The sequence below is a fragment of the Amphibalanus amphitrite genome, unplaced genomic scaffold (assembly GCF_019059575.1).
Source record: "Amphibalanus amphitrite isolate SeventyFive unplaced genomic scaffold, NRLGWU_Aamphi_draft 000894F_arrow, whole genome shotgun sequence".
NCBI lineage: Eukaryota > Metazoa > Arthropoda > Thecostraca > Balanomorpha > Balanidae > Amphibalanus > Amphibalanus amphitrite.
The window spans coordinates 198,944-224,891 of record NW_024882388.1 but is presented as its reverse complement, the minus strand read 5'-3'; the positions used below and the strand labels follow the sequence as shown (position 1 = coordinate 224,891).

At 49.3% G+C, this 25,948-nt stretch overlaps 2 protein-coding genes across 7 annotated transcripts in view; both read right to left on the bottom strand.

Moving 5' to 3' along the window:
• LOC122367752 (protein PALS2-like) overlaps window positions 1-11,624 on the bottom strand; it is a 48,918-nt gene extending 37,294 nt beyond the window's left edge. Inside the window, exons 1-3 of the mRNA XM_043341123.1 lie at window positions 11,565-11,624; window positions 1,924-2,017; window positions 1,440-1,564 (exon numbers count right to left, since the gene is read on the bottom strand). Of these exons, the coding sequence (XP_043197058.1) occupies window positions 1,440-1,564; window positions 1,924-2,002 (204 nt within the window). The 5' untranslated portion in view covers window positions 2,003-2,017; window positions 11,565-11,624. The remainder of the gene's footprint in view (window positions 1-1,439; window positions 1,565-1,923; window positions 2,018-11,564) is intronic.
• A 1,012-nt stretch (window positions 11,625-12,636) lies between these two features.
• LOC122367750 (DNA mismatch repair protein Mlh1-like) lies at window positions 12,637-25,812 on the bottom strand. Of its 6 annotated transcripts, none has more exons than XM_043341117.1 (14): window positions 22,226-22,276; window positions 20,614-20,828; window positions 20,037-20,202; window positions 19,661-19,743; window positions 19,225-19,405; window positions 18,629-18,785; window positions 18,178-18,317; window positions 17,722-17,855; window positions 17,343-17,470; window positions 17,058-17,156; window positions 16,729-16,922; window positions 16,272-16,506; window positions 15,337-15,535; window positions 12,637-13,303 (listed from the first exon to the last, which is right to left on the bottom strand). In XM_043341117.1, exons 3-14 carry the CDS (start codon window positions 20,156-20,158, stop codon window positions 13,005-13,007), a joined length of 1,971 nt encoding a protein of 656 aa, XP_043197052.1. In that variant the 5' UTR covers window positions 20,159-20,202; window positions 20,614-20,828; window positions 22,226-22,276; the 3' UTR covers window positions 12,637-13,004. The 6 variants fall into 6 exon arrangements, with proteins under 6 accessions (XP_043197052.1, XP_043197053.1, XP_043197054.1 ...); XM_043341118.1 differs by having other exon boundaries at window positions 22,229-22,266; XM_043341119.1 differs by having other exon boundaries at window positions 22,134-22,229.
• Between the last annotated feature and the right edge of the window lie 136 nt (window positions 25,813-25,948).

Genomic DNA, 25,948 nt, shown 5'->3' with positions numbered 1-25,948 from the left:
AATGGAAAAGGGTGCCTCTCCACAGCAGCGTCAGTGTGGCAGCACTCCGAAGCCCTATACGTGAGACGTGAAGACCGAAGCCGAAGGACAGGTCTGTCACTTGTGCGCCAAACACGGCAACATCTATGGCTTCAGCTTGCCCCGACTGGGCTTGGGAAAGCTATAACACGGCACCTCGGCCTCGCCTTGTTTACAAACTGCGGGCACACGCGTATGATGGACAAAAGTTCATAATCCATGCCGATATATGCACTCGATAGGTACCCATGAATCATGACATACCTAAGTAGGCCTATAGGTATCATACCCTATGTGTTTGCTATTTGTAGAATATATCATACCATTTATAGAAATGTTTTTATTATTATAAATTAAAATACCTACTATTTACTATTAGGGAGTAGCTTCCTTACACCTAGATACACAATTACCCTCTCAAATCGACACGAAAACTATCTAATGTGTGGCTGGTGGCCAGGCAGCCGTTTAAACGGTCACCCGCAGGAGCGTGCTACTAGTTGACTAGCTGCCCTCCACGCGATGTGTTATGAATGGGCTGACCGTCAACGCGGAATAAGAAAGCATGTTTACCAACGATGAAAATAGCTTGTCCTGAGTAATAAACTGAAGGGTGAGGGCACTGGTGAATCCAGGTCATCATACCAAAAGCCTCACGCCTTGAATTTAATAAAGAGATTCACCACTGTTGGACCACGGGCACTACAGACGCAGCCGCTCCTCTGCTGCAGGCCGGACCGGTGCTGCCGCTGGTCGGCCTGACTCACCGACCAACAGCGCGTGAGCAGAGACAAAAACCAGCCGGGCCGGCGCGGCGCCCCGCGCGGAGCTGCGCGGAGCTTTCGTGGCCGAGCAGCGTTAGCCAGAAATAGCCACCGCATTTCTCAGCGGCCGGGGGGGGGACGGGGGAGGACCGGGGAGGGGGGGGGCTGGACCAGCGCGGCGGCTGCGAGCGGGATGTGATGGAAGAGGGCGGGGCCGTGGAACACGAGCGTCGGATACGGTGGAAGGGGCGTGGACCGCCAGACCAGCCGAATTCATACAGTTTGGCGACGATTAAATATGTGCAGTTCAGGCAGACTTTGCAGCGTTTGTTATGGTTTCTTCTTGTATGTATTCCGGTAATTTCTAATTATTGGTCGAATAATATTACTGGTCGTGCTCAATTATTGGTCGAGCAGTACCTAATCGCCACGCACTTTCAGAATGTGGATCGCTCATGATTGTTATACATACAATACAATACAATACAATACAATACAATACAATAGACGGCTTGGAGAATAAAATTATTCCTAATTGGCATGCTAAAAGACTATGTACGTCAAATTGCCACCACTGTCACTATACTCGCTTTAGAGTGACCGGTTCATCATGCCCAAGATTACTTTACTACTCATCATGCCTGGGTTCGTACTGACCTGTTCCTCGTCTGGAGAGGGAATCAGCTCCTTCAGGTACATGAGCTCGGTGGCCCTGACGTCGCGTTTGCCGCTGAGTGGTGTGACCAGCGAGTGCTGGGGCGGCATCCCGCAGCAGTTCCGCTCTGAAACGGCAGAATTTCGTCACAGCTAGTCCACTGTGCGCCGGAGACCAACATGCAATCGGTTAGCATTTGTCATAAACTCCTACTTAGCACTTACTTTCGCTTTATGACAATAGATCGGACCTATACCTACATAGGGGCTAGGTAGGTAGGCTTGCCTATGTATTTTTATATCGGCGATTTAAAACCTAAACAATTAATGGCATGGCTGTGACTCAAAGACTAAATATTGATTATCATTATCGTGCTACCCAAAACTGCTGAATAAAGTTTCGCAATCGCGGTGACGATCAGTAGGTACTAACGTACAGAGTCCGGTCCCGGGAGCGGTGGGGCCCGGCGCCGGCGGATCGACCCACCTTTTTCCTTCTGGCGCCGGCGGGAGTGGCGCTCCTTGGCACCAGCCTGAGTCGCCATGTTATTGGATAAGAGCACCATTTTGGCAGGACTCGTCTGTGAAACAGATATAAGGCATCAGATTCCTTCCAATGTCTGGGTATTTACGGCAGATTTATTTCAATTGTATCGGATTGCACAGTTCAACCAGGATATATCTACCGCCGGCAGTAGAAAGTGGGTATTTGCGATATAAAGGTCATTCGTGACAATGCGTATAAATGTTATTTATTTGAACATATGGTTTAAAAGCGGAATGCGTGACGCCATAACATGGGTGTAACTTTGTATACTTTCGAGGTCCCATGTGGGACCCCAATGCGAACATTTGGGACCCCAATTGTCATTTTGGGACCCCAATAGTGGAGGCCCCCGAGACGCACCAGCTACTTTACATACGGAGGTCCGATGTTCATATAGAATGTTCTCTGTATAAATACGAGACCCCTTGGACAAATCTGAGGCCCTGTTAGACAAATGGCAGGCCCCTGGACAAATAGGAGGCCCCCTGAACAAGTAGGAGGCCCCCCGGAAAACAGGAGGCCCCCTGGAGAAATAGGAGGCTCTCTGGACTGGAGTGGACAAGCAGGAGGCCTCCTGGACAAATAGGAGGCCCTAGACAAATAAGAGGCCCCTAGACAAATAGGAGGCCCTCTGTACAAATAAGAAGCCTCCTGAACAAATAGGAGGCCCCATGGACAAGTAGGAGGCCCTCTGTACAAATTAGAGGCCCCCCTGGAAAAGTAGGAGGCCCCCTGGACAAATAGGAGGCCCTAGACCTTGACAAACAGGAGGCCCCTTTCACAAAAGGAGGCCCCCTGGACAATTAGGAGCCCCCTGGACAAATAGGAGGCCCCTTTCACAAAAGGAGGCCCCCTGGACAGTTAGGAGGCCCCCTGGACAAATAGGAGGCCCCCTGGACGAATAGAAGACCCCTGTATAAATAGGAGGCCCCCTGAACAAGAAAGAGGCCCCCTGGATAAAGAGGAGGCCCCCTAAAGATAGGAGCCCTCTGGATAAATAGGAGGCCGCTTGGAAAATAAGACGCTACTTTATCCAATAGGAGGCCCCCTGGACAAATAGGAGGCCCCCTGAACAAGTAGGAGGCCCGCTGGACAAATAGGAGGCCTCTTGGGCAAATAGGAGGCCCCCTAGAAAAATAGCAGGCCCCTTGAACAAATAGGAGGCCCCCTGGACAGATAGGAGGCCCCCTGTACAAATAGGGGACCTCTTGAACAAATAGGAGGCCCCATGGACAAGTAGGATCTAGAGGCCCTCTGTACGAATGTGAGGCCTCCTGGACAAATAGAAGGCTCCCTTAACAAAAAGGAGGCCCTTCAAAAAAGGAGGCCCCTGGACAAGTAGGAGATTCCTGCACAAATATGAGACCCCTGGTCGAATAGAACACCCCTGGATAAATAGGAGGCCCCTGGACAAATAGGAGGCCCCTGAACACGCAGGAGGCCCCCTGGATAAAGAGGAAGCCCCTGGAAAATAGAAGCCCCCTGGATAAATAGGGGACCTTCTGGACAAACAGGAGGCCTCCTGGATAAATAGGAGGCCCCCTAGACGAATAGGAGGCCGCTTGGACAAATAGGAGGCGCCATTAACCAATAGGAGGCCCCTTAGACAAAAAGGAGGCCCTCTGTAACGTACGTACAAATAGGAAATCGGCGCTCGACCTGTAGAAGCTTAGCTGTATGTACAAAAAGGAGGTTCTCTGTGCAAGTAGTCGAAGTAGGAGGCTCTCTGTACTGTACCTACAAATAAGAGGCCCCCTGGGCAACTTAGATGCTACACAAATCGGAGGTCACCTATAAAAAAACGGACTCTGTTGGAATACCTGTTTGAATAAATTGTTTTCCTGATATTCAAATTATTTAATCCTCGCCCGCACATGGAGGGGGGGGGGGCGTTGGTTGCCACCCCATCCCGGGTAGTTTTTTCTGCTCTGCACTCAACATTTTGATTGCTAGAAGCCGGATGTTTCGTAAAGCTGCTTCTCTAATCTCTATCCTTTCTTAGCGTCCACTGAAAATTTCAAGTTTCTGTGGTTTTTGGTTTCGGAGATATGACATTCTTCGGGTGATGTCATAACCCAAATGACTAATACGGAATACCCAATATCTTGCGTTGGCTATGGGCCTTGTGAGCTTTTGACACCTTGATTTCGGCCTTTTTTGCCAGTCTTACCTCCCACCTATCATGGAACATGTTGTTCCATGGTAGGTGTTGTTCGATGATGTAGAGATGCCAGGGTCAGGGTCAAGGTCAACCTAGATCATCTAAAAATATTGCGTTTTAGGCAAGCTGAATTTACTTTCGTGAAGTTTCTTTGACTGTATTTTTGGTAAAAGCTTCTCAGTTCATGATCTCATGCTATAAGGATGCATTCACAATCGGTGCACACATCAGTATACACGCAGACACACACAGACATACAAACACATACCTATCATTGACCTTGACCTAACTTGACCTGAAATGACCACAGCCAGCAAAAACCTAGTCGGATAGTGTGACAAAGAGGTTCTAGCTGGCTTGGCACCACAATACGGCAGCGTCATCGGTATATGATGAGCAGCGCACGTGCTATTCCAACGGGCAACGGTGACCTCAAACAGCAGTTTGACCTGACCTGGAAGGTCAATGACTGACCTGGTGAGGTAAAATTTGGTATCATTGGATTCGTCTCTTCCCAAAGAATCTGTTGCTCTTGACCGCGAAGCTTAAAATCTCGTAAGAAAAAAATTGTCATGATGTCGGATAAAATACCTACACAAGCAGCGGGCCAACCCATCATATACCGATGACGCTGCCGTATTAGTGCCAAGCCAGCTATAACAACTCTTTGTCACACTATCCGACTAATTTGCTGGCTGTGGTCATTTCACGTCAAGTTAGGTCAAGGTCAATGATATGTGTTGGTATGTCTGTGTATGTGCTGAGGTGTACACAGATTGGTTTGTGTGTCCCTATTACACGAGATCATGAACTGCGAAGCTTTTACTAAACATGCAGTCAAAGAAACTTCACGAAAAGTAAATTCAGCTTGCCTAAGATGCAATAATTTTAGATGACCTAGGTTGACCTTGACCCTGACCCTGACATCTGCACATCGCAGAACAACATGCTCAATGATAGGTGGGAGGTAAGACTGGCAAAAAAGGCCGAAATCAGGGTGTCAAAAGCTCACAAGGCCCATAGCCAACGTAAGATATTGGGTATTCGTCATCTAGGGCATGACATGACCTGAAGAACAAGGTCATATCTCCAAACCCAAAAGTCACAGAAACTTGAAATTTTCAATGGACGCTGAAAAAAGATAAAAAAGCAGCTATACAAAAAATCAGGTTCCTAGCTTTAAATATGTTCAGTGTAGAGCAGAAAAACTAACTTGGGGGGTGGCAACCCTCCCCCCAGGTGCGGGCGAGGTTTAACCCTCACACTTTCTGGGGTCGGCTAGATTCCTTGCGCAATGCTGTGCCGTTAAATTCTTTTTTCTATAATAAAGGCATTTTGTTTTATTGTCGAAAGTGAAAAAGCCAGAAATTTTCGTCGATTTCGGACGCCGTGGGGGATATTTACATACAATATCACCCAGCTGGCCTGGATCCACCAGTACCAGGTGACCGACCATTTCTTAAGTAATATTTAAAAAAAAAAATAAATCATGGCATCCGAGCTGTGACGAAAAATAAGTGGCCCAAATCCGATGAGACAACTGGGTTTGGGTGTACCCTAGGTTTGGCTTCTGAGCCTCTGGTCCCCCAGTGAAAATTTCTTAGAAGAGGCTCTGGCGTGGTTCGTAAATTACCGCTTCCGCAATTGGAGGCCCCTAATTGCTTAGAGGCCCCCACTAAATGGAGGCCCCCTTGGACGTTTGGGACCCCAATGGTGATGTCAAAGTTTCACCCATGCGCCATAACGGGTAACAAAGTTCATAAGTTTGACCATTCTCAGCAATAAATGTTAAAGGATTGGTCACGGCAGCCTTACACCGCCCGGGAATGGGAGCGATCCCTGCCATTCTGAGCAGCCGTTCTTATAATGAAGGCCGGCGTTAAACTATAAAACTGGACACCGTGACGAAGGGCAATTTTATACGACATTTGCAGTTTTCAGTATGCCTCTTATAAAAAGGGCTTATGCTTGAAGCATAGATGTAAGTTGCCAGAATGTATATCAGTTCTAATAAGCCCCGCACAGTCTTTACGTACGGCTCTATAGCGAGATTAAGCGGTAGGTTTTGCACTTTTACATTTCCGGTTATATCTCAGAAACTAATCGATCTACGATGAAGCCATTTTACACGATCATGGCCGGCTTGTGAACCAACAAGTCGATCGCATCTTCAACACTTAAAACCTTAAGACGACGAAGATATAGCCTGAAGTACACTAAATTTTCTAGGTGCAAAACCTACCGCTAAAACCCGCGAGACCTGTACCTAAGCTTTTATAAGCTAGGTGCGCAAGTGTGTTTAAAGCCTTCAGTTACTTAGCAATGGTTAGCCTTTTATTTGACCACAGGACGTTATCTTTATCAATTTAAACTTAATTCGACAGGTGGGTATAAACTACATGACCATCTTTAAACTAAATAAACTACATAAATATAATCTTTTTAAATATAGCCGTGAGATATTAAGTTTGTCAAAGAATTGTATTTGTACAGAAAATCCTAAATGAGCCTACATGTCGGTTGTTCATACAGTTGGCTGTGCCGTCTGTTTTCGTCCAAAGCGGGAATGTGCCGCTGCTACCCGCTCCCCTACCCCTCTCACCAGCCTGGCCTGGCCTGCTTCGGGACGGAAGTCGGAGACGCATTGCATCACATAGAGATCTCTTCCGACTGGTAGTGGATGAGAGGCAATACGAGCAATACACGCCAGGCGAGGGGAGACGGCTGCATTTTGAGGAAATGAACGTCTATACTTTATTCAGCACGGTACGCTTTAATCATGACGGAAGCGAGGTTAGGAAGGCGGGTGTGCTGGCTGCAGGTTGCAAATAGATAATGCTAAGTGAGCTTATGTCCGTCTACTAAGCCAAAAACGAAAGGCCTCTGCGTGCAAATCCAAACAGATGCAGAACAAATAGAGGACTCTCCGACTCTGACTCGCGATGTTGTTGAATGATGCCTAATGCAAGCATCTGATTCACTGAATCTGAGCCGCATTCTATGAAAATAGCTGCAGTCACCAATTCTGCGAAGGTCTCCCTGATGGGTACTGTATGGGCAGCTGGTGACGTCTATTGATTCTGGTGGGCGGCTCTCAGCAATATTGCTCCGCACCGCGAGAATAGCACCGTTTGAGAGAGGAGTCCGCCGGATTTAATTCTCTTCGTGCGATGTGGTGATTGCACATACAAATTAACTATTTGTCTTTCTTTTTCAGTTCACGCAGTCAAGATGTTGACAGAACATATTTTTGAGCTCAGAGCACAATTTATCAAACAGCGTAGCAATCAATTGAAATGAAAGTGTTTATCTCTTTTATGTTTTGCGCTTTCATCGGAACGTTTGCGCAAAGGACGTTTTTAATGAAACAAATAGGTAAAGATGCCCATTGGCAGTGGCACTTTTGACATCCTACTGCCAGAGCTCAATGACCGAGATCATGAAGCTGAAAGTCGTATTGCCTTTCACATTGTCAAACCAGCCTATCACTACATAATTCAGCTGCCAATGTTCGTCTTCGAAAATTGTTTTATTACCGAATTTTTATAAACCCGTAACCCGTAAACCCGTAAACCCGTAAACCCGTAAAAACATCGTCAAAAGGTCAGCCATACTTTGCTGATCAAATTACATTATTTTCCGGTCGTCGATGTTTCTGGTGGGACGTTTCAGGTGAGTTTAAATAAAAATGACGAGTTTCTTATCCAAAAACGTGTGTGTTTGGGCCCTCTCTGATGAAAAGCGATGCACATTAGGATGATGCACCTTTTTTATTCTGAATCAACATTTCTTTTTTAATTGATTGCCGTTTTCCCATAGTGAATTGCTCAACTCTGCACAGCATAGCGGTTAAAAATGTGTCGCAACTCATATTTCCTATTTGCGCCTGACATGGTCGCAAATATCTCAAGAAGGGAAAGAAAGTGGAAAAGAGAGAAATGAAAATGAGGTTTTGCTGAAGCTTGCAATGTGTGGCAGGGGATGCCAAATGTCGTTACCGACTGCAGGGGTGCCGAATTCAGCGCGGACCTCGAATATCATACGAGATAGCCCGCAAAATTTGGGTTTCCGCCTTCTTTTCGCCTTCGGTGCATCACGTGATCAGTTTTTACTAACGTAAATGTGTTGGATAAACGTTCTTGTTCGAGTGATTGAGTGTTTTGCGTATAGCTTACCTTTTTGAGATGATATTTCATCTTTTCAGGCGTCACATTTTTTGCCATTCTTAATATGGGGAAACCCATAGACTTATTAGCGACCCTCCCCGGTCGCTAATCGGGAAGAGTTCCCTATAAGCGTTTTTTTTTTTTTTGCAATGGTTTGCCAAAATGTTCACTACAAATAAGTTAGTGAATATTGGGGCAGAAAATGACTATATTTTAATAGAAAAATGAACGATCTCTCCGAAAATCAAGCCAGTAATACAGTGGCACCCACAGAGCGTGAGCAATGACGGTTCAAATTAAGGGGGTCGCTAATTAGGCACCTTACCCTATACTTAGCTTACCTAACTATTTGGTCACGAAAGTAAACTAGTTAGAAAATACAAAGACGTAAAGATGCCTAGGTACTGTTTTTTTTTTTTAAAGAACATTTCAGTTATACCACGCGAGCCATTATCCAATCAGTCAGGCAACTACAAAAATGTTTGCGTTTGCTCGGGCTCGACGCATTGTATGCACTGCACATTTACCACTATGGCAGCAAACTTCATCGCATAAAAGAATCGGAGGGCGCGCGTTTTGAAGATCATGGCCCGGTCGGTATGCAATATGCAGGCCTGCTCATACCGGCAGTGTCAGTCCGCTCGTCCGCAGCCCGTCTGTGATGATCCGTCCAAACATACCGCGTCTGTCCCGCCGCCGGCTCACCGCGTGCCTCCCTCTCCCCGGATCAGCGCCGGAACAGGCTGGCCGGCGGCCCGGGGGCGATCACGCACCATTTGGCGCCGTTCCCGCCATATGTCGCGATTGTGATTGCCCGCCGGCCAGCGGATGGGTCACGGCGGGGAGGGGGCGCCCCCGACCGACCACAGACACCGGTCAGCGGCCCATTGTCCAGTCCGTACATATTGCATTGTGCTCGCCGCCGTGCTCCCGCAATATTGTGCTCTATTATGGCCGGACCGGTGGGGACGACGCGATACGTCTTCGCCGAGAGGCCGCCGTCGGCGGAGCCGCGGTGGGGCAGCGGCGCGGATGCCACCGGCACGCGCCGCGTACGGCAGCGGCCGGGCGCCTCCTCCCAGCATAATGGGGCACGAGGAAGCGCCGGGTGATGGATGCCACTGACGTCGGCGACGCCGCACGGTGGGGCTAGTCCCACTTACCATCCGACCAGGAAAAACGACCCCCTCACCTCCCATCCTACTTTTGGGCACCACCGTGCGGTGGGCGCCGCGATCGGGTCCCACACTTCCCATCCACCTATTAGACATCGCACGGTGGGACGCGGTCGCCGGTCAATGAGGATCAAGTTTTCTCATTGTTCCCTATCTTGGTCCTTCTATTGTCACTCTACTCATGGGCAATGCTCGCAGAAACGACCGTTTTCCGTCAATCGTTACGTCCGTTTCAACCGCAGAGCGAGGCCCGTATGGCGAGCCGGCGTTCGAGCCTGTCTGGGTAGGCTGTCCCGCCGCACACTCACGCCGTGCGGCACAGCCTACCTCTCAGGGCGCCTGCAGAAGGCGGCTGCTCCGGGCGGGCGGTATACGGGACCGACCGACGAGATAAGTTTGTTTGGCCCGTTGGCGTTGGTTAGCTGGCAAGTTATCAAACCAACGCTTCTAGGTAAAAGTAAGAGCCGAGGGTTACCTTGCTTCAACTTCCTGGAAGAATTGCACGATTTAAAATTAGAACGTTTGCTGGAGACTGGAGAGCTGAACTTTTGCCTACTCAGCCTTTGATTCAACCGAAACCTTTCGGAACCACATATCATTATAAGCCCAGGTCAGGTCGCTGACCTGTGACGTCATGTGTGAGCCTCTGCGGACAATCAGAAAATGTCGCGATTTTTGAACGATCCTAGTGCCAGGGAAAAGGGCTTTGTAGTTCGTTCACGGGAGGCAAACTTTCAGTAGATGCAAGTTTTCGACCCGAGGAGTCCTTACGGACTGAACATCTCGTCTTTTTTCACATGGGTCATCTGAGGTCAGGCAGATCTTTGATATGCTTCTTTTATAAATCATATGCAAGCCACTAAGCCCGCCAAGTTATCAGCACATCATTGACACCAAACGCTTGATGGTGCAGAGAGACCTGCGGCACGAGACGGAGCCGAGCAAAATCATCCGTGCGGCGTAGTACCAAACCGGAGCCGGAGCGGGCCAATATCTGTCAAAACAGCCCATTTTTGATGTTTGTTAAGACGTCCCACATTAAATGTCCACCGATTTCGGCAGGTGGACCACTTGTTACGTGCCATACTCTGTCGAACTCAGACAGTGGCGGCGGAACACCTTCAACTAAGGGGGGGGGGGGGCACTGCCTACTTTTGGTCCCATTCTTTCCATGCAACACCCATAGGGCTAATGTTAAAATGCCAAAATCAAAGGGGGGCACGGTGCCCCGGTGCCCTCCCCGTTCCGCCGCCTATAAACTCAGACTCTGATTCCTTCTGGCTGGAGTTGACATGAGACGTCAGGGGTCGAGTAAGCTCTAATCGGTTACCGCTCTGAATAAACGTTCTTTCGAAGAACGTTGCCAGGCGAGATACCAGAAATAAGTGCTCAAAAGCTCCTCATAAATGTCATTCACATCCGCTTCCTGAGGCAGTGGAATGTGGGTAAATCACATAAACGCTCAGCCTTTATGAATTCAGTTCCTTCAAGGTACCACATCTGCCACCCATTTGGACTTAATAACCGGAATCGTGGGCTACGATACCGGGGATCGACATTCAAGTTGGCACACACAAAACGGTCGGTTCACCGAAACGCTGAACGGCTGGCTGTGTATCCACACCCGGAGAGCGTCGACCTCACGGACCGGAACCTGGAGCGCCTTACGGAACGGAACTGGGACCCGCTGACCGGGCGCCCTACGATATCGGCGACCGACACCCAGGGGTCGGCCGTCCATCGGCGATCGGCACCCAGGGGTCGGCCGTCCATCGGCGCTGACGTAACGGCCGCCTTGTCTAATCGAAGACGGTGCCACTCAGCCGTCGCCAGGCGTCAGCGGGCCGGTGTCACAGGGATTGTCGGCGCGCGCCCGGCCGGCGGCGTCCAGGGACGGGGTGGGGGAGGGGGAGGAGGCCGACCAGCCGGAGGGAGGGAGCGGTGGGCTCGGCCACGGTACCTGGCTCTGCTCCATAGGGTGCGGCCGCCGCGGTCAGCTCCGGTCACCGGTCGGGGCGGGTCGGAGCACCGGCACCTGAGCCGGCGGCGGCGGAGCAGCGACTGGCGCCGAGCACTCACCTGCGGCGGGTGGCGGCGCGCGCGGCGGGGCCGCCCCTCGGTGGCCGCCGAGGCCGACTGCCGACCGGCCCAGCGTCGGCGCCGACGACGCGCACGCGCCGCCCGCTCCGACGGCGCCGCACATATGGACCACTCGGGGCGCCGGCGGCCAATAAAGCAGCAATCACACTTTTCCTTCACAAAGATATTTTTGTGGCCTCCTCCCATGGTTACAACAAAAATGACCCGCGATGAAAAATATAAAGGTGCTGATATATTTAGGTATGTTTATATATTTATATAGCTCTAAAAATAAACCACTTAATAGCGACCCAGAATACATCCGTAGGTATACAGACGGGGCTAGCAGCTGCACCAAGCGGTATTCCGCGACCCCCACTAGATAGTAATCTGAGCGCCCCCGTGGGAGACATTGATCACCGCGAATGCGCCGTGGCCGAATTAGCACTAGCCGTGCCTGCCTGGGCCCACGTATGTATTCCATAAGTGGATGAGTGTAGGTATAGGCATAATGTGATGGAATGGAGTAGAGAGCGCCGGGGGGCAGTGTCATTCCCGCTCGACGTAGCACGCTACTCTCCGACGCGCCGGAGCCGGCGAAATGACGGTGGTCGGAACAGGGTATATTGAATTAGGGGGTCGGAACGCTAACACGCTTACCGGACGGGGATGGTGTATGTTACCGTCCCGCCACGAGGGTCTGGCACACGAATATCCCTACTTCATGGGCATGTATGCATGTACTGTGTAGTGTGTAGCCCAACGTAATGTCATATTTAAGCAGCAAATATTTTTATGAAAATGTCTGGACGTAAACGGTAAAAATACGTGCGCTCCAAAAAAGTTGTGTTCCGTTGTGTTCTCAGATTCAAAATACCAACCTCGATTAGTTGATTAGATTGCCAAGTCAGACTGACGGTCAACAGTCAACACCAGTGACATCCACCCAAAATATCAGTGAACGGAAACTCTTGAATAACGCTCCATGCAACCAAGTAGAAATCAGAATAACGAAGGCTCTTCGACGATTTGTTGATGGAAATGCCTGTTGAAGAACAAGAGATCACAAATGTTTCTTTTATACAGCCTCATGTATTCAGCTCATAACAGGTCGGCAACGTAACATCTCACAACGCAATCAATCAAGTGTTATCAGTTATCACGATCCAACGCCTTTGTACTCATAGCATCACCAGCGCCACCTACACCAACGAGTTCCAACGAGTACCAACGAGTTTTCCACAGCATGGTGTGCCGTGCGGTGGCCATCGTCACAAGAAAGGCAGTTCACACGCACCTTTCCGATAGCCACCACAACGGAGCAGAACAGTCTCCCTTCGCTCCCAGCTGCAGCAGCCTGCTGACCAAAATATCACCGCTCCGATTGGAACCACTGTCAGATGACGACTCAGCCCGCCAGCCGGCGGTCGGCTGTCGCCTCTAGCACCGCTCAAACACCTTGTAGAGGTCGGGCAGGTCTGCCACCTGCAGCACAGTGCCGTCGTCCGCCCACCGTCCGGTCGGCAGCAGTTGCTCCTTCACAGCCGGCAGTAGGGCGCGCTCCAGCTGCAGGCGCGCCGGCTCGCTCACAGCGCCATCTGTGGCCGGTGTCCAGCTGTAGAGCCTGGCGATCTCCCGACAGATGTCGTGCAGACACTGCCGTTCAGTCTCCCAGTTCACCTCCGTGGCCAGCCGGGTGAGGAAGCCGGGCAGAGCGGCGATCGGCGGCTCGTAGTTATCTGTTGGACGGGCGGGGCGAGGGGTCGCCTCAGTCGTCCGCCGGTGGGCCGGAATCCGGTGACAGGTCCACCCCACACCGCTAAGCAAAGGTCAGCCATCCAACCGGCAGGACAAAGCCAGAACGGCGCTAGATGACACCGGGGACGGGCTCAGCCCCGGCGACTCACTAGGGTGCCTGCCCAGACCAATGTCTCCCCCTATATCCTATTATCCTCCCGGCTCTGAAATGGTCTAATTGGACCGAAAGGGCCTAACCCAACAAAACAAAACAAGATGACACCGGACCGGACGTCGGCATTTTTGTCCGAATAAATCATAGTCTCTTTTCCAAAAACTTCATTACAAAAAATATCAAACATATTTTGTTAATTTGTCGCATCATGGTAGATAACGGAAAGCGGTAAGAATGTGGATGTTTTTGCCACATTCGCAACATTTCGATATAATAACCAGTATAGCGCCTTTTGGGGGCGACTAACGGAGCGAGCGAGAGGGTGAGCCTTGCACGTGCGAAATTTCAAGGGGGTACCTCCAGTTGACTTGTGCACGGCACCCTACTAACCGGTCTCTAGCGATGTGCCGAATTTGAGCACAATCGGCCCAGCCGTTCTCGAGATCTGGAAGCGGCACCCTGCACGTGCGCACGTGCAAAATGTGTCCCAACTGACTTTTGCACGGCACCCTACTAACCGGTCCCTAACCATGTACCAAATTTGAGCGCCATCGGTCCAGCCGTTCTCGAGATCTGTAATCGACCCCTGCACGTGCGCACGTGCAGCAGCACCCCAACTCTGGCACATGGATATGCATTGCCTAGTGGGTGCCTACCTACATGCCAACTTTCAGCGCAATCGGCCAAGTATTTACGGAGATATTGCAACAATTACAAAAGTGACACCTCTTCGTTTTGCACGTGGCACGTGCATATGGGGTCACCCACATGCATCGGGAATAGTCCAATACTTGGTAGAAGGAATGAAGCTACCCTACAAAAACTACCGCGTGTAAATCGGTCAAGTGGTTGCTGAGATATAAGCCTCGCAAAAGTGTGACCACGGCCGGCCGGCCGGCCGGCCGCTCATACTCAGAAATTTCCGTTAAAGGAAATAGTTCACTTTTTAACATGGGTTTTGAACTGGAATAGCAGTTCCGTAGCTTGGGCTGAGACGAGCATAAATCAGGAGCTTTTACAGCCCAACGATCACCCTAGGCAAAGGTATTCTATTTCTCGTCCCGAAAAAGGTGTCTTGCGTTGAGGATGTGTGCCTTGCATATATTTCCATCCAGTATGAAAAGAGCATGGGTCCCGAAAATTCTTCAGAAACTAGAGAAATTATCTACGAGAACTCTAGAGAAACTCTCGTACTGATCAATTAAGACATTCAGGGGAACATTATCAGATCGAGCAGATCGCCCAAATGCCGGTGGCTGCGATAATTTCTCTGTTTCTGAAGAATTTTCGGGACCCATGCTCTTTTCATACTGGATCGCGTGTGTCTTACAGAAACTGAAAAGTTCTTCCTATATCAAAATATAGAAAATAATATTTTGTTATAAAAAGGTTTTATTTTCTTTGCTGATTATTTTGAACATAAAAAATCATAAATCCGTTGCAAAAAAAAATAATTTCGTGAAAGTGAACTATTTCCTTTAATCTAAGGAAAGACTACGCTCGCTTCGCTCGCTCCGTAAAAAGCAATTCTATCGAAGTCAAAATACACAACACAATTATTCAGACCCTCACTTTCATGAAAAAACTAGCTTATGCAAGGTCGCCGATTTTTACATTTCCCACTACCAGCGTTTGTCAGTGCTAAGGCTGACCAAGAGCTGCAGCGGCCTGTGGCTGCCTTCTAGAGTCCGCCACCGGCTAAAACCATTGAGAACGCATTGAACACATCTAGACAGTAGTGATTAGCCCACGCAGGGAGCAACAGATAAAAAACAACAATCCCATTATCCAAACATTATCCACCGAAGGATATTACCTCTGGCAGTTTTCGGGATTTCCCCAGCTGTACCCCCAGCTCACCGAGCAGCAGCGGCAGGGCGCGCAGCCGTCCCTGGGCGTCCACCTGGATAGAGAAGTAGTCGTCCAGCATGTCCGCGTGCTGCTGCAGAACTTGACAGACGCAGTCGGCCAGCTCCTCCTTGGGTCCGTCCTCCTCGGTCCATCCGGCGTCCTTCTGCTCCAGACCGAGCAGCGCCAGCTCCCGGACCGGCGGGGACTCCTGGGGGGGGGGGGGGAGGTTAGACAGTCCATCCGGCGTCCTTCTGCTCCAGACCGAGCAGCGCCAGCTCCCGGACCGGCGGGGACTCCTGGGGGGGGGGGGGAGGTTAGACAGTCCATCCGGCGTCCTTCTGCTCCAGACCGAGCAGCGCCAGCTCACGGACCGGAGGGGACTCCTGAAACGGGGGGGGGGGGGGGGGGAGAGGCATGGGATGAGGTTAGACAGTCGTAGGGGAGATGCGGTCAGATTAGGGTAGAGGGTGAATGCGGGCAGCTATAGAGGATACTATGTAGATCAGAGAGCTGATCAAAGATATGACCATTGGTCAGTGGTTAAACTGTTATTTCGACATGGCTATAGTCTGTTCCATATCAAGCTTGCAGTCGGAGTTTCTTCGGCAGATCGCTCCTCCGCTCAAGAATTTGCGTCTTAAAATGTAAGAGTTGTATATACAGAAATCACGCATTGCTTTCAGCAGGGCACTTCGGCTGCAAGCTTGAAACGGAACAGAGTATAGAGGTTCGACCGTCGACGTATCTTCGTCTCTTTGGCACCAAGGGGGTATAAATATGCAGTGACGAGGCCTTAGGAGGATGGCGACGAGTATCGGCAAGGAGCGTTTAAAGCCGACTCAGACGGCAATTTGTAAGCGGGTGTATGAAAAATAATAGGGTAACACAACGATTGGTGTTTCTATCCATAAACACCACCTCGTCACGGTATCTCGGCCGCGTACCTCGAGCTGCAGGAGTCCCAGCGCTCCGAACTGGTAGAGGCAGATCTGGTAGAAGAGCTGCTCGGCGAGCCGCCGGTGGTTGACCAGGTAGAGCCGGGTCTGGTGCTGTACCAGGCTCAGCTGAGCCGTCACCACACCGACCAGCGAGTGTTCGGCCAGCAGCCGCCGGAGACCGCTGTGACAGCCGCGCTCCACCTCCTCGCGGAGGGAGAGGACCGAGCTGAGCTCTACTGGGCTGAAATCAGCACAGAACATAGAGATTAGCTAACACAGCACCGAGCTCAGAAAAAACAGCACAGAACTCAAATCCATCGGCTTGCTGCCGAGAAAATACCGCACCATTGTCGGCAAACAGAGCAACGCACAGCTTATACTGGGATGTTAAATAACGAATGAATGAACGAATAAATGAACGTGGAGGGTAGGCTTTCAGAACCTAAGTCATATGCTCACTGACCGAGCACTCTGCGGCGCCGTGCCCACTGCCGCTCCATCCCCGCCGTCCCCCGCGCTAGCCGCCGCCTGCCGGACGAACGTATCCAGCTTCTGGTCTCGGTGACTGGTGCGTACCGTCTGCTGGGGACGGGCGGCCGTCTTGGCGGGAGGCAGGTCCGCGGCCGGCGGCGCAGACGAGGCGCCCGGCAGCAGCGTCTGGGGACAGTGTCATGTGCATCAGTGTAACAGTGTATCATCAAGGTATCATAAGACAACGGTCATTAGTGTACAACGGCCATTGTGTCAGGCGTAGGTATGTCTGTAAAAGCAGGTAATCCAAATAAATCTCACCTGTGTGTAGAATGTCCTGGCCGCCGAAGTTCCTACTAAAAGCGAGTCGACCTTCTTCTGAATCAGCTCAATTATCTGGTCCTCGTGTAGAAAATACACCTACGAAAGGAAAAAAAAAACGTTAAATTTTACGAAGGATAAAACTGCCTGTTGGAAAGCCCATTCAGAAGGTGTCAATATTTAACAATGTGCATTGCACATTTCCTTCAATGCTGCAGTGCACATTTATCAGTTCCCATACGGTATCTAAGTAGCACCACGCTACGAACGGTCCGCCGTACAGACCTGGTTCTTGGTCGGGTGTACGTTGACGTCCACCATCTCCGGTGCCATCTGCAAACTCAGATAGATGAAGGGCTGCGCGTGCCGCGGAAGGTACGACGAGTACACCTGCTCCAGGGCCTTCCGCAGCGCTGCGGCGAGACGGGTCAGGTCAGGTCAGAAGGAGCACAGTAAAACGCCGATCCGCACAACGACCTCGGGCTACCCAGACTGAGGTCGCGTCGAATGCAGCGCATTGGCCACCAACTACTGCATGCAGCACAAATGTTCATATGTAAACTTCTACACAAGCGTTTATCTACACACTGTGCGCTTACGCATACGTCGACAGTTTCACGATATACATTATACATGCATCATATATGCCAGGGTAGAATCTCACCAGTGGATTCGACCAGGCGATGGTTGATGAAGAGCAGCATTGTCGACTTTTTGGCGGCGAAGTTGACCCCGGATATGTATCCAGACACGCTGAGTTTTAGAGAAGACTCCTCGTGGGTCAGCTGTAGCAGCTCTCTGAACGGACACAAAGCACAAACGGTGAACGACAAGTCAGTTTACTGGGTCTTTTTAGTCAGTTTAGATCCCGCAACAACCACACACTGTGTTTCACCCGGAACGATTCGTTGGGGAGCGTCAAGAGAAAAACTTTTTTTGTAGCAAAATCCCTCAACTTGGTACACAACAAATAGGCAAACCTCTAACATATAGTCGTCGTATTTCGTAAACTACCTACCACCCATTTATTATAGCTAACAACATCCCCCCTTCCCTCCACTGACCGCCCCAGGGACCCCAATCCCTCCCCTCCCGCATCCTGCAGAGTTACACGACCCACTTGGCGGTGGCGGCGCCGAACACGGTTCGTATGTTGTCCAGCGCCGAGGAGCGCGGCGGCGTGCGCAGGTACACGGCCGGCTCGCCCTGCTTCTTCAGCGTGAAGCCCACCGAGCTGTTGTGGATGGCGTACCGGCTCACCTGGGCAGGGTATGGACACGGTGAACCGGAGTCCGTCAGCGAATGAAGTCAGAAGACGTTAAATCAAACCGATATGTAGTTGTGTATTACTTGAAAAATGAAGTCATGCATCTTAAAATGTTTTACGTGATACTTAAAGGCAAACGGATAGGGCAGTCGATAGTTCTTCTACCGTCCTTTCCGAGTTGAGCCACGCCATGTGACACGTCAGTCAGTTGGCCTTCAGATTGGCAATTAAAAGTAGACATTTATGACGAATAAACTTCATCTTTCTAACAGTGTTCACACAAATGCAGCTGTTACACACTTACCACCTCCGAGATTTTGTTGAACTCCTCTGTCGGGCTGCGCAGCGCCTGCCGCCGGGCGGCCATGTTGAAGAACAGGTCCTCCACCAGGATCTGGGTGCCGACGTTACCAGCGCAGGGTCTGGGGTCCTCTCGGAGCCGACCGTCCGTGTAGCGCGCCCTGAGCACACAGATATTACTCAGTCAGTCCCCAGTGCGACCTGGGCACGCAGACATCACTCAATCAGTCCCCAGTGCGCGCTGAGTACGCATACCTTACTCGGTCAGTCGCCAGTACCGCTGAGCACACGGACATTACTGAGTCAGTCCTCAGTGCACAAAGAACCAAAGCATACCCCCGTGGACACGAAATAGAATCGGTACCTTGCGCAGAAAGAATCGCATTACGGTCCTTTTGTAGCGTGTTGGCCGCTTATCGCACCCCGAACACTTCAGCAGCCCATTAGGCACTAATAGCAGCTAACACCGAACCGACGAGGAGCGGGCCGTTTGGCAATCGAATCACGACCCCTAGCAGTGCATTAGCGTGAAATGCCACGGACTGCCCACCCCGGCAAATCAGCGGTTGGTAGCCCCGGTCCCCGTGCAGCACCACTCGCCTGAATGCGCACTTGGAGTCGGCTGTGCGAGTGGTGATGGTCAGGTGTGCCACGTGCGTGATGCTGGCCAGCGCCTCGCCGCGGAAACCGTACGTGCCGATCTGCATCAGGTCCTCGAAGGCCGTCAGCTTGCTCGTGGTGAAGCGTTCGCAGACCAGCGACAGGTCCTCACGCCGAATACCTGCACAGAGCGGGCAGTCGTACTCCGAATACCGGGACAGTCTTACTTGCGCTAAAATTTGCCTTGGTTTCAACTAAATCTGGCACTGAGAGTGATATTCTTAAGCAGACAAATGTTATAGGGCATTACTTTGAGCCATGCAATGTTGGCTCCCACTCCGGAGTCGGTAAGATTTTGGCGAATCTGGGGCCGATTCTAATTCCACAGCTGTGCTACGAAACAGGTGCGGTTATACCATCGATCCTGTAAGCTTACCTATTCCGTTATCCTGTATCTGAAGTATCTTCAAACCTCCGTCTTTAACTGTCACAGTTATATTGGTGGCTTTGGCATCCAGGCTGAAATAAAATACAGAAAGATGGTCGATGTTATCCAAATTGAGCTCACCAACATCTGTGGGGAGGATTGATTTAATGACTTTTGTGAGTCTCTTGGTACATGTCTACTTTTGGCAAACTGCTGGATAAACCACTGTTTTTGACATCTCTATTGTGACAACTACAAGAAACATACTTGGGTCTTTGTGAGGTATGCTCATCATTTATGTATCAAGGGCATGGAACTGCATTATCAACCAAAGCCCTGAATAAATATGGGGGAGTAAAAAAAGCTACTAAAGGATTTTTCCTACCTATTTTCCAGCATTTCCTTCAAAGCATTTGCTGGCCTCTGGACCACTTCTCCGGCAGCGATTCTGTTCACAACCGTCTCATCAAGGCGGCGAATAGATGGTACCGTTGATACTGATGCCATTTCAATTAGGCAAATTAGGGTGCTAGATCACTGGTACTTCAAGCCTGCAATAATATTAGAACAAAATTCAATGGTTGATCATCAGTGGTACAAAACATACTGCCATACCTTTCACAATTAGGGATGTAGGTACAATTATAAGATACCAATGACTAATGAGGGTAGGATACATTTGTGGAATCACAAGCTTTATACATGATACATTCGTGCTCAGACAGGGGATTGACCTCGAGGCAGAGAGATTCTTTGCGGCGGCAGCGACAGGCAACACCCGCGGACACCAATGGAAGCTGTCGAAACCGAGGGCCGTATCCCGAGTGCGTCGAAATGTCTTCTCCGTCCGAGTCATCAACGATTGGAACGGATTCCCGCCATCAGTTGTCGATGCCCCCAGCCTAAACGCCTTCAAAGCCAGACTGGACAAACACTGGGCACATTTGAAACACACAACTCACCTTAACGACTGAGTCAGGACACTGAGTCAGTAAGGAGCTCGATAGGACCGGATCCTTGAGGCCAAGTGGCCTTTCAAAATTCCGAACTTTATAAGTATAAGTAAGTATAAGTATTCTTGGAAATGCTGACTTTTCTAATTAAGTGGCCTTGTTGGTAAAAAAGCATATTCAGGCTTCCTGGTTGTGGTACCAGACTGTCATCCACTCGTCCCCAGCTGAAACAAGATGTTAGCGAGTCCTTACAGCAGTAATAAAGCGGAAATATAGGTTACAGTTTTAACAAGAGTTTTGCCCTAAATAGCAGTTCTTAAAGCTGCAACAAGCACAAATCAGAATCTTTTACAGGCCAACGATCGCCCTTGGCACAGATATCCATTTCTTGTTCCAAAATAATTCCCTTATGCAGGAAGAAGTCATCCTGATCCTGAAGATTAGCAAATACGGTCTATTGCCAAAGAACTTTGTCAACCAGCTAACCCCTAGATTAGAAATACAATGCTCCAAAGGCCGTATAAAATGCTCCCTATATTCTTGAAAAAAAAACATAAAATATGCAGCAACCAATGCCAATGTTCGCAACCAAGGCAAATGCAAGGCGCAGGCAAATGAAACATAGCGCGCAATTTTATTTAGATAAGCTCAACAGACCAATTATTATATGCAAAAAAATTGGCTATTTGATGACGTATTACTACTTGTGACTAGAAGAAGGTATTTGTATTTTTTATTATTAACTGCTGTCGTAAAAAAATATATACAACAACTTAAAAAAAGGTGAAAAAAATACAAAAAACAAATAAAAAATCAATATGCCATAAATTTTCAGAGCTGGGCAAGTGCGTTCCTTTAGTGCGTTCCTGCGTTCTTCCGTACGTACGCACCGCCCTTTTTAGGAACGCAAGAACGCAGGAACGCAAAGTTTTTCAAAGGAACGCAAGTAAGAGGAACGCACCACCCGAAATTTTAAAGCGTTCCTGCGTTCTTGCGGAACCACCCGAAAAATTATATTGCTGCCAATGAACTCTGTGTCAAATGTTTGAATCTCGAGTACGTGTGTTTGCCGGGAGGCGTCACTTGTCGGTCGAATCGAGGAAGGCTTGCTTAGATTTAGTGGTGATGTTTACTATTCGATTCGGTTTCAGCTTTCAGGCATTAAATGTGTAAAGATTTTTAGTGGTGATGTTTACTATTCGATTCAGTTTCAGGCATTAAATGTGTAAAGTAAATATGATAACTTTTACTATGATACATCTTTTAACTTAACTATTGTTTTTAAGCAGGTCGTATTTTTGTTGAAAACCCTACGGATGATATTGGTAAAACGTATTTCAGATATTCGATTCGGAAAAGAGATGTCGAGCTGCTTTTCGGCCCCACGTCGTCATTCTGGGTATTCTGTGATCGATTCGCCCCGTGTTTGGTTGGGCCCGCGCCGCGTGGTTCGGCGGTATTTTTTAGGGAGGAACGCAGGAACGCTAACGCACCGAACGAAAAAAAAAATTGAGGAACGCTATTCCCGCCTTCGCTATCGCCCCGGATCGCCAGAAACGTCCTCCTCCAGCCACGTGTCTCGCGAGAATGCGGCCGGAGGAACGCAGGAACGCTAACGCACTACCGAAAATCGAGGAACGCGCCCAGCTCTGTAAATTTTAAATAATATATGTCACCGAAAATAATATGTGCGATTCTTTTTTTTTTTTTTTTTTTTTTTTTTTTTTTTAGTGGCCCTAACTTACGTTACCGGCCTCGCGAGGAGGGCGGCGACCTAACTACGCCGCGCAAAACAAACCGGCCGTCCTAACTAAGACCGGTGGCCACTTTTACACAGCAAGACAACATGGGAAAACCCATATCCATGTACTATGCCATGAATATGGGAAAAAACCCATGAATTTACGTTAAGACACATAAATGACAGTGAAACTTACCGGTAAATTGATGTTTGTGAAGGGAGGGAAGGAGGAGGTTTGTGAATGGTAAGGTTACGAGAGTTGGATGACAGGAATGGTTTGAAGAGTGGGGGATATGTCGCTGGGAGGGATGGGGTTTGTGAATGTTTAAGCGTCACGATGAAAGGAATGGTTTGGAGGATGGGGAATCTGTCGCTGCTGCAGTTGGCGGCCGACGGTTTTCTGTGGACTGTGGTCGTTCAACCCGGCCGCCGCCGCTGTTCAGCGGCCGGGGTCCGCTGGTGTAGCTCGCTGGGCCGCTGAGCCTCTAAGCCTGCTCCAGCGGCAGGAGAAAACCCGTCTGCCACCGAAGCTCTGTGTTTCGGCACCAGCGAAAAACCCGACCCACCCCGTATCACAAGTCAGCCTGGTGGTAGCGAAACGGGCGCCTGCTAACAGTCAAGGGCTAACAGTCAAGGGCCTGCTAACAGCTCTGAGTAGGGTGATGTTAGGACGAAATCAAGTACCAGGTTTGTCAATGTTGTGTCGTCCCCGAGAAGCGTCGGGAGGTCGTTTTTAAGGTGTTGTACCGCAAGATAGTTAGTGATGTGTCTTCGTTCGTGATGCAATGCCGTGCATGCGATCAAAATGTGCTCTACGGAGATGCGTGTGTCACAGGTGTGGCAAATCGGAGGGCCTGTCCTATCAAAAAGGTGGCCATGGGTGAGGCGAGTATGACCACACCTCAATCTGGCCAGGGTCACCTCGCGTATCCTGTCTGGTTGGTTACATGTGACCCATGTTCTAAGTTCTCGTTTGATCGCATACATATGTGCAGCATGATGTTGGTCCCATTTGCGTTGAAGGTACTCGGCGAATTTGATTTTTATCATATGAATAGCGTCCCCTTGGGCCATAGGTTCCACAACTGGATCAGGTCGCATTGCAGCCTCCTTTGCGAGGACATCCGCACGTTCATTTCCTGCAATACCGTAATGACCTGGAACCCAAAGAAGGGTCACATGCTGGCCCTCATTGAGATCTGATGTGATCCTGAGAATATTGTAGATACCGTGGTGGGTAACATTATCGGTCCTTTCCAGTGCTTGAAGAGCGGATTTCGAATCAGTACAAATGGTTGCCCGATCAATCTTTTCTGCCTTGATGTGCTCCATAACTTTTTCGATTGCGTGAACTTCGGCACTAAAGACTGTCGTAAATTCTTGAAGCCGGGTCCCAAACCTAAGCCCAGGGCCGACGGCTGCTGAACCTATCTGATTTTCGTGACATGAGCCATCTGTGAAGAAAAAAGCAGAGTCGCAGTTGAGCTCTACATACTCCTGGAAGAGCATTTGAGCTTCCACCGGAGGTATACTGGTCTTCTTATAATCAAAAAGAAATTCAATGGATAGGTCTTTGAGGAGCCAAAATGGAATCATAGGAGGATTTAGAGTAACTTCAGTGCGCCTAATGTTTAGCAGTTGATGAGCTTGCTCAAGGCACCCGGGTAGAAAGCACGATCTACGCAGTGGGCGTCGGGTTCTTGGTTTCCTCGCCTCCATTGCTGGTACCGCAATGTGATTTCGAACACTTTTTGCTCTGTAGTAATAGCGGAGGAAAAGAAAGACGCGTCGGTCATCAAGTGCTGGAATGACGGTATCTGCACGAAGCGCAAGAACTGGCGATGTGCGAAAAGCCCCAGTTAGAAGTCTCAAGCACGTTGATTGGACGGCTTCTAGACGTTTGCATAAACTGGGCGACAGTGTGCTAAACAGATAACAATTGTACTCAATCGTAGATCTGATTAGCCCAATATACAACATTTGCAATGTTTTCCTGTCCGCACCCCAAGAAAACCCACATATGCATCTTAGGACATTGATTCGTTTAATACAACGTGCTCTTAGGTGCTCAACGTGTTGACGGAAGGTTAGATTAGTATCCAAAATGATCCCTAGAAATTTGTGTGACGTGGAAAAAGGTATTTTAATCCCATCGATGTGTGGGGATCTTTCAAGCGATGGTCGAGGTCCACGTTTGAAGACCATCATGACTGATTTTGGTGCTGACAAAAAGAATCCCCATTTTGTGCACCATTTAACGCAGTGATCAACCACTGTTTGCAATATAGAATAAGCCTGTTTGTAGTTTTTGTGGGATACCCATATTGCTATATCATCAGCAAAAAGCGAATAGCGGACAGAAAATGTTAGAACACGTGGCAGGAGTAGGAGCATATCGTTCAGGGCAATCAAGAACAGCGTAGGTGACAGCACGCTGCCTTGAGGGACGCCATGTTCCATTACAAAGTCGTCAGAAAGTGTCGCTTGGCAACGAACTTTGAAAGTTCGGGGTTTTAGGAAATTTTGAAGAAAAGCAGCCAAATGGCCTCTGATTCCGATTGAGTGCAGCTTATAAATTATCGTCGAACTGTGTACCTTGTTGAAGGCTGACATTAGATCTAGGAAAATGGCAACAGTCGGTCGCCTATGTTCCCAGTTTACCTGGATGTCCGAGATAAGGCGAATGATATTGTCTGCCGTACTACGATTTTTCTGAAAACCGCTTTGACATATATCAATGCAATGGTTGCTCTCAAGGTAAAATCGCAGGCGCCTGTTTACCATTCTTTCGAAAATCTTGGAAACACAATTGGTTAGTGAGATTGGGCGATACGAATTTGCGTCGTGCTGGTCTTTGCCGGGTTTGAGGATAGGTATGATTATACTTTTAAGCCATTCATCTGGGAAGTTGTCCTCAGTCCATAGTTTGTTGAATGCTATCAGTAGTGTGGAAAGGTTGAGTTCGTTCAATTTTGTGAAAAAAGAATATGGAATGGAGTCTGGTCCTACCGAAGTTTTAGTGCTTGCCTTTGCTAGGGATAGTTTAAGTTCTCTTAGGGTAAAAGGAGCATTGTATGGTTCAGAGTTTGCAGAAGAAAAATCAAGATTTACTGTTCTATTAACGAGAGCTCGATGCACGCTCAAGGAGTAAATATCTGTAGACGATGTGTTGGCAAAGTGTTGGGCAAATATATTTGTGACGGTAACTGGGTCAGTTACGAATATATTGTTTGAAAGCAATTGCGGAAAAGCACCTGAATTAGTTCGTCGTGAGGCGAAAGCACGAACATGACTGTGCGATTCTTATCAACCCACTCTTCGCATTGTCTCATTTGCGCATTACATGCCGAGAGCGAGTGCTTCCATATCATCGGGCTGTAAAAAAAAATCGCCTTTGACTCTTGCTTTGGGCCTGTTCCAGCGCCTCCAGAAACCTCCAGAAAGCTCCAGAAAGCTCTAGAATCCTCCAGAGAGCGTTCCAGCGCCTCCAGAAAGCTCCAGAAAGCTCTCGCCAAAGCTCCAGAAACCTCCAGTAGCCTCCAGAGAGTTGAGAGGTCCAAATTTCTCTGGAGGCTCTGGTCTACAATTATGGTGCACATGTGA